The sequence below is a fragment of the Mustela erminea genome, chromosome 9, assembly GCF_009829155.1.
Source record: "Mustela erminea isolate mMusErm1 chromosome 9, mMusErm1.Pri, whole genome shotgun sequence".
NCBI classification, from domain to species: Eukaryota; Metazoa; Chordata; class Mammalia; order Carnivora; family Mustelidae; genus Mustela; species Mustela erminea.
The window spans coordinates 99,106,234-99,119,890 of record NC_045622.1 but is presented as its reverse complement, the minus strand read 5'-3'; the positions used below and the strand labels follow the sequence as shown (position 1 = coordinate 99,119,890).

General features: G+C 36.9%; 1 protein-coding gene across 1 annotated transcript; it reads left to right on the top strand.

The window, feature by feature from the left end:
- Positions 1 to 12,305: 12,305 nt before the first annotated feature.
- LOC116599890 (olfactory receptor 4C11-like) lies at positions 12,306 to 13,226 on the top strand. Its single transcript, XM_032359835.1, has one exon. The coding sequence runs from the start codon at positions 12,306 to 12,308 to the stop codon at positions 13,224 to 13,226; it is 921 nt and encodes a 306-aa protein (XP_032215726.1).
- The last annotated feature ends 431 nt before the right edge of the window (positions 13,227 to 13,657 follow it).

Sequence of the window (13,657 nt, the reverse complement as noted above, 5' to 3'; positions counted from 1 at the left end):
CAGTAGTCCTAGCACCCGTGAAAACCTTTATGATCACTGCTTTTTGTAGACCAGCCCTTTAGCATCACTAAACTGGGAAATTACCATGGAATGAGAGATAGTTGATCCCAGATAATAGTGGCCACGTTGAAGTACACAAGCTCCTCAATGGGAAGGTAGACATGCTTCCCATAAAGGAGAGAAGATGAAATACACCAATGAGATAATCAATACAAGCAGACTAACCATCTTGGGGTACTTTTTGACAGTGATCTTAGAAGCAAAATAGAGAGGAAACCTACTCAATATTATTTATCCAGGGTAGCAAAAAAAGGTCTAGGTTAAGCAAACAGAAGTCTAACTTAATCATAAAATCAGAGATTCATGGCTTCACATTAATTCCCAGTCTGGAACCAGTTTATGGACTCAAATTTGTTAAATAAAGGGAAGATTTGATTCCCTTGAGGAAAGACCCTGAGACATTTCTATATATTAATCCTCCACTCAGCTTTCCCCAAGAGAGACCTCAGGTATTCTCTCAGTCAAATTTTGCATTGGAGAAAAGAAATTATCCAGTCTTTCAGGCACTTCTGGACATACTGACCTGAAACTGATTCTAGGAAATCCAAAACAACCCTATGATCCACCAGTCAGAACAGGAGCTTATGGAGGAATGAGTCATTGGAGCTTTAGCTCAGGCCTAATCTGTGCTCTAGGCAGGTCAATGAATTCATCCTATGGTTACTTCCCCAGTTCCAGAACGCATTATTTGAAAAGATGTTTTGCAACTGGCAAAATTCCCAAATTGGTTCCCTGACATGCAGGCTATAATGGTGAAAAGATAAGTGGAAGCCTCTAGAACTGCCTCTATTGAGGGAAGTTACTTACATGTTTAATCAGGTTGAGACTCAAAGAATTGCAACAGCTATAGCAGGTGTGGTTTCCTTGCTTCAACAAAATGACACATTTTCTGGTACATGGTATGCAGTCCCTGATTTGGCAACTGCTTCTTATCTCCCTGTCTGTAAGGACCATCAGAAGCAGTTTGATTGGGGTGCCTGGGTGGCACAGTGGGTTAAGCCTTTGCCTTCAGCTCAGGTCATGATCTCAGGGTCCTGGGATCAAGCTCCGCATCGGCTTCTCTGCTCAGCAGGGAGCCTGCTTCCTTTCCTCTCTCTCTGCCTGGCTCTCTGCCTACCTCTGATCTCTCTCTGTCAAATAAATAAATAAAATCTTAAAAAAAAAAAAAAAAAAGAAGCAGTTTGATTTCAGGTTACAAGGCCAGTAATATGTCTTCCATGCCCTACCACAGGAGTGTGTCATCTCTCCAGAAGTATGTCATAATTTAGTTCATAGACACCTCGATTGCCTTTTATTTTACCATACTGTACCAGTATGTACAGTATGCTGAGTGGATCTAATGATCAAGACGTATCAACTCTAGATTTATTGCTAAGACATTTTTGTCAGAGATTGGAAAATAAGTGCAATTAAAATCAAGGGAATGAAACACAGGGAAATATCCAGGGGCAGGGGTATAAAGCATATCAAAATATTTCTTTTGAAAAAAAAACTAAAACACGCTAAAAGCAGAGGGGGAGGCAAACCATAGGAGTCTCTTAACTATAGAGAACAAACTGAGAGTTGCTGTAGGAGATGGGAGTGGCTAAATGAGTGATTTAATTAGGATATGAAGGAGGATTTTTGATGTAAGGATCACTGGGTGTTAGAAACAACTAATGAATCACTAAATTCTATTCCAAAATGAATAATACTGTGCATTTAACTAAACTGAATTTAAATAAAACCAGAAAAAAATATCTCTTTGAAGGTAAAGCTTATCTTGGTCCATCTATCCCCTCCAGCATCAGAAGGTATAAAATATCCAAAAGGACTCTTTGGACAGGGAAGGCAACAGCCTTTATTCTCTGGGTGTTTTACTTTGGCTTTTTTTTAAGTGACTCAAAAAGTTGCTAGTCTGAGTTGGACTAAAGACAAGGCTCTGCCACAGGTCCAGACTGTGGTGCAAGCTTCTATTCCACGTGAGGGTTAAAATTCCACAAAACCAATGGTTCTTGAAGTGTCAGTGGAAGAAGAGGATGCTATTAGAGTCTAGCCATCATCCATATATGGATTGCAGATCAGACCTTCAGGATTTTGGAGCAAATTCCAGCCATCCTATACAGATCATTACATTGCATTTGAGAACTGGCTCTTGGCCTGATATTGAGCCTTAGTACAGAATAAGGCTTAACTATGGGCTAAAAGTTTCTGTGAAATTTGAACTGTTCTTCATGAATTTGGTGTTTTCAGATGCAGAACCATAGAGTTGGTGTCCAAAGCAGCACTCCATTATGGGACAGACAGTCTCCTTTTATATGTGGTTTTGCTTCCCATGTTACAGTTACCTGATGTTCAGGAGCAGATGATCCTCCTTCTGACACTATGTCAGAAGGACAGTGGTAGTCTAATGCTACAACATAATGCCTGTGTCATTCACCACATTTCATCTCATCAGATCACCATTTTATCATCTCACATCATCAAAGGAGGAAGGGGGAGTACAGTACACTCAGGTATAGTGAAAGAGAGAGACAATATTCAGACACTTTTGTTAAAATATATTGTTGAGATTTTTTTATGTTATTATTATTGTTATCTGTTAGCTTGTCTATTTTCTAAATTAATCCTTATCACAGGGATGGATGTATAAGAAAAAACATTATGTACATAGGGCTCAATAATATCCATAGTCTTAGTCACCCACTTGGGGTCTTGATTTACATCACTCTCCCCACAAAAGGAGGGGATACATTATAGGTGATCTGTCCCATGCAGGAACTGAAGAAAATGTTATGCAAAGAAGTGCCCAAATGTTCACACTCCCCACTTTTGCTACCATGCTTTCTCTCTCCCAGCCTACACCAAAGGCCTTGTTGGGAATTCACTATGATCAAGTGACAGAAGAAAGTATTTGGACCTGATATATAGAAAATTCAGCAATGATATGAATGATATGTAGGTACACCTCAAAAGTGAAAAGATACAGCACCACATTCTCATTATGGAAAAACCCCTGAAGGTCCATGGTGAATGGGGCTTCTCTCAATGAATAAAATGTGAAACAATGCACCCAGTGTTCACTTTCTTTGAATGTGAAATGGCTAGATGTAGAAAGTATACTAATTCATAGGTTTCTGGACTGAGATTTTGCTGAATAATTAGGGACTTGGGAAAAAAAAACAAATAAAGAAACAAACATTAATGGGAAACTGTTAAAAAGAAAATTTGAGGAAGAGTCATATTTCTACACCTTTCTGAATGAAAAAAACACAAAACATATTTATGTCCATTGTGAACACTCACCAAGGCCTGATCAGCAGAGGAGGATTATAAGAATCAAGTGCAAGGAATGACCCAGTTGGTGCAAACCAGTCAGCCTATTTCCCATGCATTCCTGGCATTAACCACTGGGGTCACGAACAAAGTGATCTCCATCCAGAGATGGAGATTATACATGATCCCAACAGCATAGACTTCCACCTACTAAAGCTACCATGGGCATGACCACTGCCAAGGGCCAACTCAGCAGATGCAACCTGAAGTCCCCGATATGGCAGCATTCCTTATCATGAACAGCTTGGGCTCTGGTGGATTCCATGGACTGTTTCCATCATGGAAGGGCAGTGTTTCATTCCTACTGAAATAGACACTTCCTTCGGATAGAAATTTACATTCCCGGGCGCCTGGGTGGCTCAGCGGGTTAAGCCGCTGCCTTCGGCTTAGGTCATGATCTCAGGGTTCTGGGATCGAGTCCCGCATCGGGCTCTCTGCTCAGCAGGGAGCCTGTTTCCCTCTCTCTCTCTCTCTCTGCCTGCCTCTCCGACTACTTGTGATTTCTCTCTGTCAAATAAATAAATCAAATCTTAAAAAAAAAAAAAATAAATTTACATTCCCTGCATGCGATGTTGTTAATAAAACTACTATCCATGGACTTAGAGAATTTTTAATCCAAAATCATAACATTTCACACATTACTTTTAATCAACAATCTCACTTCATAGTAAATAAACTGCCACAATGGGCCCATGCTCATGGAATTCATTGGTCTTATCATATTTTTCACTGTCTTGAAGGAACTGACCTGATAAAATAGGAGAATGACATTTTACAGAATTAGCTAGTATGATCTATATAGCAATGCCTTCCAGGGTTGGAGCAAGAGTCCTCAGTTCTCTGGAAGGCCATATATGTTCTGAATCAGCATCAATTTCATGTTGCTCTTCCTCCCATGGCCAGGTCCTATAATCAAAAAATAGGAATGGTAGAAACACCACACATTTTTAGTCTTAGTGACTCACTAGCAAAATTTTTGCTTCTTATTCCTATTTGCTTATGCTCCTCTTCCTTTGAGGTGTTCATTCCAAAGGGAGACATGCTTCCCACATGATACACAACAAGATTCTATTGAAAAGAGTGTTAAGACTGCTGCCTGACCACTTTGGGTAGCTTATGCCTTTAAATCAATAGGCAAAGAAGGTTTCTGCACTGGTTGGGGTGAATGATCCTGACAACCAATGGGAAATTGGACTACTACTCCACAATAGAGGTAACAAAGAGCATAGGTAGAATACTGGAGTTCCGGTAGACACTTAGTCATCATGTTCTGTGATAAGGTCAGTAAAAACTATAGCAACCTAATCCAGGGAGAACTACTAATTTCCCAGACCCTTCAGTAATGAAGGTTTGTGTCACTCCAGAAGCTAAAGAACCACAACCAGGTTTGGTACTTGTTGAGGGCACATTGAATACAGAATGGGTAATGGAAGGAAGTAATTATAAATACACCATGTGACTGTTACTAAAATTAAGACTGTAATTATTGTATTTACTCCTTATATTATGAATAATTCTGTGTCTGAATATATATATGAAGAAAAAGTCTTTGTTTTCTTCTCTTTCTTATTACCTTATCATGAAACTGAAAATATATCGATATTCAGCCTTATATTTTAGTATTTTATTTTCCATCATAGATTTTAACTAACTAAATATCAAGTAGAAAGTCAAAATCACCCCCAAAATTTACCTTTTCTTCTTGTGGAGGTTTTAGTGTTTTTTGTTTTTTGTTTTTTTTGTATACAGGATTGTTATGTGATGTTAGGTGGTATTATAAACATTTGTAGTGTTTATTGGAGGTTAAGTATGATTTACAGAGATGTGTATAGGTACTACAAGGATAATCAATGGGCTTTTAACAATTAATTTTATGTGTTAACTTATCTAGACCATAGGGTGCTCAGATATTGCTTTCACTGTTGTTTTGGGTTATGACTATGAGATTTTTCAGGATGATATTAACTTTTGAACTGTTAGAATGAATAAAGTAGATTGTTCTCACTGATGTCGGGTCCTCATCTAATGAAATGGAGGCCTGAAAATTACAAAAGCCTAACCTCCACTGAGTAAGAGGGAATTCTCCTGCCTGAGAGCTTTCAGACTGAACCATTAGCTCTTCTTGTCTGATGACTTGCCCTCTGACACATTAACCCTTCCCTGATTTTATACTAGTCTCCTGTCTATGGACCTGAACTAGGACATCATCTCTTTCTGGTTAACTGAAGTTTCTGGTGTTTAGACTCAAAATGGGACTTATATTATGCAGATTTTGCACTTGCCAGATTCCATATACACAAAAGCAAATTATTGTGTGTGTATGTGTATTTGTGTGTACAGAAAGATATCAGATCTTCATGGATCAAGAGACTCAATATTGTTCAGATGTCAATAATATATGAAACAATATACATTTTATACTACCCCTATAAAAACTCCAATGACAATTTTTGCAGACATAGAAAAATCAGCTACAAGTTTCATATGGAATATCAAGGGATCTTTTTTTTTAATTTTTTATAAACATATATTTTTATCCCCAGGGGTACAGGTCTGTGAATCACCAGGTTTACACACTTCACAGCACTCACCAAAGCACATACCCTCCCCAATGTCCATAATCCCACCCCCTTCTCCCAAACCCCCTCCCCCCAGCAACCCTCAGTTTGTTTTGTGAGATTAAGAGTCATTTATGGTTTGTCTCCCTCCCAATCCCATCTTGTTTCATTTATTCTTCTCCTACCCACTTAAGCCCCCATGTTGCATCACCACTTCCTCATATCAGGGAGATCATATGATAGTTGTCTTTCTCCGATTGACTTATTTCGCTAAGCATGATACGCTCTAGTTCCATCCATGTTGTCGCAAATGGCAAGATTTCATTTCTTTTGATGGCTGCATAGTATTCCATTGTGTATATATACCACATCTTCTTGATCCATTCATCTGTTGATGGACATCTAGGTTCTTTCCATAGTTTGGCTATTGTGGACATTGCTGCTATAAACATTCGGGTGCACGTGCCCCTTTGGATCACTACGTTTGTATCTTTAGAGATCTTTAATCAAATAAAAATTCTTGAAAAGAAAAATTTGTATGTACCAAATGTCCTGATTTTAAAATTATTATAAAGCTATGTAATCAAAACTATGGTAACGGCATTAAGCCAGGGACATAGAGAAATGGAATGAACTGGAGAGCCCAAAATGTACCATCCCTTATATGGTCAACTGAATTTCTGCAAGGACGCCAACACCATCCAACAGGAAAGAATAATGTTTCAGCAAATAGTTTAGCTTAACTAGATATTCAAAATCTAGTTATGCAAAAGAAAACTAGATATGCAAAAGAAGGAAAGCAGGGGTGCCTGGGTGGCTCAGTGGGTTAAGCCTGTGGCTTCCACTCGAGTCATGATCCCAAGGTTCTGGGATTGTACCACACATCAGGCTCTCTGCTGGGCAGGCACCTTGCTCCCTGCCCCACCACTCTACCCACTTGTAATCTCTGTGTGTCAAATAAATAAATAAAACCCTTAAAAACAGAATGAAGGCAGATCCCTAAATTACACTATAGACAAAATAAACTCCAAATGAATCAAAGACTGAAGTATAAGAATAAAACTATAAAATGATTAGAAGGAAAAACTAATGATGTATTTTATGTTGGCTAGCTGAACAGAACAACCAAAAAAGAATAAAATATAAATGAAATAAAAGCTTCAGGACATTAACTTAGGAAATAATTTCTTGAATATGACACCATAAAAACACAGGTTACAGAAGAAATAAACAAATTAATTAAACTATCTCAAAACTAAAAATTGCTATGCATCAAAGGCCACAATCAACAGAATGAAAGGCAACTTGTGGAATTCCTAAAACTCACTATGAACAAAAAGTGAATAAACATTTCTCAAAAAATATATATAAATGAGCAATGAGCAACAGAAAAAGATACTGAACATCACTAAACACACTCATGCACACTGTCCATAAGAATATAAAAATGTTGAAGTCACTGTGAAAGAAATTAAGACCTTCTTCAGAAAGTTACGAATACAATGACAAAGTCATCCAGCATTTCCATTTCTGGGAATACGCAAAAGCGCTGGAAGTGGGGACTAGAACAGATACGTGTACTCTCATGTCCATATCAGCACTAGTCATGATAGCCCAAATGTGCAACCCATGTGTCCATCAACGTATGGATAAACCAAATGTGGAATGCATATAATGGTATATTATTCATCACGGAAATGGAAGGAATTTCTGACCTATGTTTGACACAGATATACTCTGATGACATATTGAATGAAATAAACTGTGTATTGTCATGTCTTCTTCAATACCTCCAGACACTGACAGTTTCTCTGAATATCCTTTTATTGATTTATTTCAGTTATGTTGAATATACAAGAATTTATTATTTTCTCTTGTGTGAATTCTAGAGCTTACTCAGTGCCCACCACAATAATTCTGCTCAACTTCCCTTGTTTTTGATAAACTTGAAAGTTCTGAAGAGAACTAGTAGGACATTTTATATATAAATCTTTATTTGGGGTTTGTTTGATATTTTATTGAAGATCGGACTGGAGTTATGGGTTATTGGGAGAAGAGACACAGAGGCGAAGTGCCATTTGCATTGCATCATGCCAGCAAGTACATACTTTCACTGTGACTCATCATTCTTGAGGTTAACCTTGATCACCTGGATGAAGTAATGTATGCCACATTTCTCCTCTGTAAATTTATTTCCTCTGCTGCATTCCACAATGCACCTTTTGGAAGGAGTTCCCTGGTGTTCAGCCCACAAATAAGAGATTGAGTGTTATCCTATAACTCTTTCAGAGCAGAATATCTACAAAATAATTAGGAAAATTTTTAATGGAACATTTGTCTATTATTCCCTATTTATTAGCTATTTATTTAAGTGTACATATCATTATAAACTTGTGGGTTATATATAACTCTGAGTTATATATAAATTTGTGTCATTTATTTTGTTGTTCAATTCGTTTCTAGCTCTAGGAATTGTAGGCTGTTTCCAGTGGTTTTGTGTCCCTTTGGCATCTTCTTATCACAGTGTCAGTTACCTGTCTGTGTGTATTACCACTTTCTTGCCAGTTCATCTCATACATTTCCCACCTGAGACCTAGAATCAGCCTTTTGTTTAAGAAATCCTAATTAATTTTTTTTTTTTGGATAAAGGTATCAGGAATCAAGTTCTGCCACTAGATCACTAGATAATCACTGCTTTTTTTTAAATTCTAGTCAAAACCTGTCATTTAAGGCACACATACTTTAATTGCAAGAAGAGATCAGCTTTTCCCCCAAATCCATTAATACATAGTGAAGATCAAGTTCTTAATCAAATCTAGCTCATGCATCTTAATTAAAAGGGAAGGAACACTTTAGGGAATGACCTTCCCCAGACTCCTGTATTTGGTATCATTCATGTTTAAATACTGCTGTAGGAAAGGCAAAAGACAAATATGTCCCTGTCAAAATTACAAGTGAGCAGATATCAGAAAGTGTGAGAAGAATCCTGGACCAACTTTGTCTTCTGGCATGCAGGTGAGAACCTGAACCACAGTAACATCAAAAGAGATCAGACAGAATTTTAAAAGGATATTTTTTATTCTCATTGGAGTAAAGAATGGCCAAATTACATTGAGAAGAAAAGAGAATGACTGAACATCCTACCCTTTGCATAAACGCTAAACAAAACTGGTGAGTTTGTGTTGGGGATTAACTTAGTTTTATGTCATACTCTGAGAAAATTCATCTGATCTATGCCAAATGTGCACCCTAATACATAAAAGGCATTTGTGGAAGGATAGAAAGCTTAGGGAATTTTCTACAAGTGCTTGACAATCTAAACTGAGAAGACAGAATAAAAGAAATACGCAGTAGCTCCTGGTGGAGACAAAGGCAAATAAAAATTGTATCTAGTCCAGTGTTCCAGGATGCTCTGTGGAGATGATGATTTTACTTGGGATGTAGTAGGCTTCCCTTTTCAGTGGTCACAGAGTATCGACGGACTGAACACTATTGGTTTGTATCAAGAGGAAATTCTCTTAATTCTTTCATTTACTTTATGAATACTTATTATTGAATATGTACATTTTTCTAGACACTTGAATTCAGCAGTGAACAAATAAATATTACCTTCCTTATGTTGCTTCTTTAGAATGTATGCCACTCAAAACTATTCTTACTTGAACAATCCAAATCCTTCAGTCTGTATCTTTGTAAGACACATGATAGATAATAGATGATGGATGATAGCTGATAGATAGTTCATACATACATACACAATAGGTTGATAGATGATACATAGAAAGGTAGATAGTAAATTGATAAGTAGATGTATGCATGAATGGATAGACAGACATCTCTTTATAATAATTAATTGTTAGAAACTTCAGACAAGTTTCACTCCTGTTTGCTGAAGAGCTGGACAAAAAGCATATTCAGCAAACTCATCAGAGTGTACGGAAACCAGTAGTGAATGGCAGTGCAGTGGGGGCAGTGCAGCTGAGGCATGATGTGGTAAAGACCCTGAGTCCAACTGTCTCTACAGTGACTCACACTCTTACACAGATATTTAAATCCTGCTCTAGCCCTAGAAATCTTGCTGTTTCTGCAGCCTGTGTCAGAATACAGTTGTTATGTATCAGTAATATGCCAAAGGCAGCAATAAACCATCTACTAAGAGAAGGTATTTAAAAAGCTTTATTTTGTTGCAGCATCATTATGACAGATTTTCAACTACCAATGGGAATATTTTAAAAGATAAATCATCCTCCTAACTTTGATTCCAAGAATAGAGTTTCCCCATCCTGAGGCCAAAAATATACTATCTTAATACTCTCATAAATACAATTAACTGATATGAGTCTGTGTGTGTGTGTGTGTGTGTGTGTGTGTGTGTGATATTACTCTGCTGTCAATGAAAATATTACCATCTTCAACAGACAGTCCTGAACTCTGCCACTTTACAACATATTTTAGAATCCATTGTACATACATCAACTTCCTTTTGTTTGATGATTGCATAAATACCATCCCTGAATCATTTAGCTTCCTTCTGGTGGGCATTGACCTTGTTTCTTACCTTTGATCAATATGGAAAGGATTGATGTGATGATCTTCCTGCCTATGAGTGAGATTATTTGCAGCAAATACATACACCAGACCTGTGTCTATATGACGTTGAAATATCACCAATGCTAAAAATTAACCCCAGAGAGATTGTATCCCCTTAAACTCCTGCCAAGAATGTGTGGAATAAATTGTGTCCAACATCATTTTCAGAACTGTTTGTTAAGAGACATTTATCAAAACTGTCATTTTGTTAATCTATGTGAAAAGATAAATAATTGGATTTGAGAAGAATATATTTTTCTATGAAAGAAATTGATAAACTTTTACATTATTTTTAATAAGAATTCCTTTGAGGTCAATTATTTTGCACATTTTCATTTTAACTGTTTCTTTTTTAATTTTCTTGGTTTATTTAGAGAGAGAGAGAGAGAGAGAGAGAGAACACAAAAGCAGGGGAAGGTACAGAGGAAGAGGGAAAGATAGAATCTTGAACAAGCTCCATCCCCAGTACAGAACCTAGCATGAGACTCGATTCCAAAACCCTGAGATCACGACCTGAGTGGAAATAAAGAGTCAAATATTTAACCAGCTGAGCTACCCAGGCACCGTGTGGCTTGTGTTCTCAATCTTGAGATCCATTTATATTTGAGAAAATTAGGCTTTTGTCTGCAATACATGTTAGAAATATACTTAATTGCCTTGGCACTTATACATTTAATTGTGCTATTATATGAGAAATGTATGTGATAAAGACAGAAAAGGATTTTTCCAGTTCGGTATATATAAATGAATATTCTTTCTTTTCCTATTTCTATCTTTTACTAAAGTCAAGGCATGGGAATTGAAAGAACATGTGTTCCAAGAATCATATGAAAATGTTTTAGCTATGACCTACAGTTTCTTTATCTCATTGTCTAAATCCCTGGTGCTTAAAATGACATGAAATTTGAAAAAATATTTTGATTTATGCCAAATGTTCCCTATTTATCCTTTATTTTAGAATCAGTCTCTTTTTGTGTCTTAAGAAAATATGCAGAAAGACCCATCAAAACACTGGACGAGGTGAAGAATTCTACTTTGGACAACATAGGATAATGTAAAACGTATAAAATGTTATGATAGAATCTGAATTCACAACTATAAGCAACTATAAATTACAGAGAGTTAAAGTAAAAGGAAATAAATTTAGTCAAGGGAACGGATCAAAATAAACTTAATGATGGACCGAACATTCACTGCCAAAATATTGCTTATTTCTCTTTTGTATTTTTTCTTTTCCCCTCAACCTGTCTCTCTCTCTCATAGGTTTCATTAAACAAACAAAAAAACAAAAGTATTAAAAGTTTCTGTGTCATTCATTGAATGTTCAGAATATTTACTAGAAGATACTTCATAAATATCTATCAAGTTCTAAAAGTATAAAAGCACATTATGTATATTATGCAAGAGTTTTCTCCTTTTTGCAGCATTCTACCTTAATGGGTCCATGATATAAAATAAGGAAAGATATTCAGCTCAGAAAGATATCCTCTCCTAATAAATTCATTAAATTAATGTTTATTATGCCTGAAGAATTGGGTACTTTCTCATTCTTAATATATTTCCTTGTTTCCATAAGCAATCAGAAGAATAGATTGTGAATAAATATGATCTCTGCATTAATCAAGGGAAAACAAAACATGGAAGATAAGGGATTACCCAAAGTGGCCCATTCATGAACAAGCATATGGATTTGACCTTCAAATGGAGTATTCATTTCCTCATATTTCTTTCTTTGCAGATTAATTATTTCTAACCTGCATTTTCTCCACTTGGCCTGAAATAATGGAGCAAAATAACACTGTTACTGAGTTCATACTGCTAGGATTGACCCAAGACCCAATGAAAAAGAAGATGGTATTTGTAATCTTCTTCATATTTTATGTGGGAACTGTGGTAGGGAATTTGCTCATTATTGTGACCATCAAGTCCAGCCGCACACTTGGGAGCCCCATGTACTTTTTCCTATTTTATTTGTCCCTTGCTGATTCCTGCTTCTCAACTACAACAGCCCCAAGACTAATTGTGGATTCACTCTCTGCACAAAGAACCATATCTTACAATGAGTGCATGACTCAAGTGTTTGCAATACATTTCTTTGGCCCCATGGAGGTCTTTGTTCTCATCCTCATGGCTATTGATCGCTATGTGGCTATTTGTAAGCCCTTACATTACCCAACCATCATGAGACAGCAGATTTGCACAATCCTGATCATTCTTGCATGGATAGGAGCTTTTATCCATTCCATTGCTGAGATAAGGCTGGCCTTGAAATTGCCTTTCTGTGGACCCAATTTGATTGATCATTACTGCTGTGATTTGCAGCCCTTACTAAAACTTGCATGCATGGACACGTATATGATCAACCTAGAATGGGTGTTTAACAGTGGGAGCATTTGCACAGGCAGTTTTGCGATTCTGATGATCTCATACATTGTCATCTTGCATTCACTGAGAAACCACAGTGCAGAAGGGAGAAGAAAAGCTCTCTCCACCTGCATTTCTCACATCATCGTAGTAGTCTTATTCTTTGTTCCATGTATATTCATATATGCACGCCCCCCAACCACTTTCCCTATGGACAAGATGGTGTCCGTATTTTATACTATTGGGATCCCTTTTCTCAACCCATTCATCTACACACTGAGGAATGCAGAAGTGAAAAATGCCATGAGAAAGCTATGGCATATCACAACCTCCTCATAAAGCAAGTGATGAATTGAGGGTTTTTGTGGATTCTTTAATCTGTTCAGATGTCAAATATAATAGTGTATATCCTCACTTGTCCAACACACTCTATTACAATGCACCTGATTCCTTACTTTTTTCTGTACTTCTGCTCTCTAACTTGTAGCTTCCCTTGTAATGCCAGCCAGGTTCTTTCCTCTCCTGAGAGTTCAATTCTGGTATTGTTGATTATGAAATACTCCTCACATTTCAGTCTACACTCTGGTTTGATTAGAAGAAAGATATTTATACACAATCACAACTGTTCAAACAGTGAGTATTCATAAATAAAAAAGAGCATATTCTCTATGATTTGTAATTCTCTCTATAGAAAATTTCAAACAAGATATCCTGCTTTCTCTTGAAAACATCAGAGCAAAGGAACAAACTTTGTGTGCCAAGAATTATTT

Coding starts and splice junctions, on each gene's coding strand:
- LOC116599890 (XM_032359835.1), top strand. CDS start 12,306: ATGGAGCAAAATAACACTGTTACTGAGTTCATACTGCTAGGATTGACC.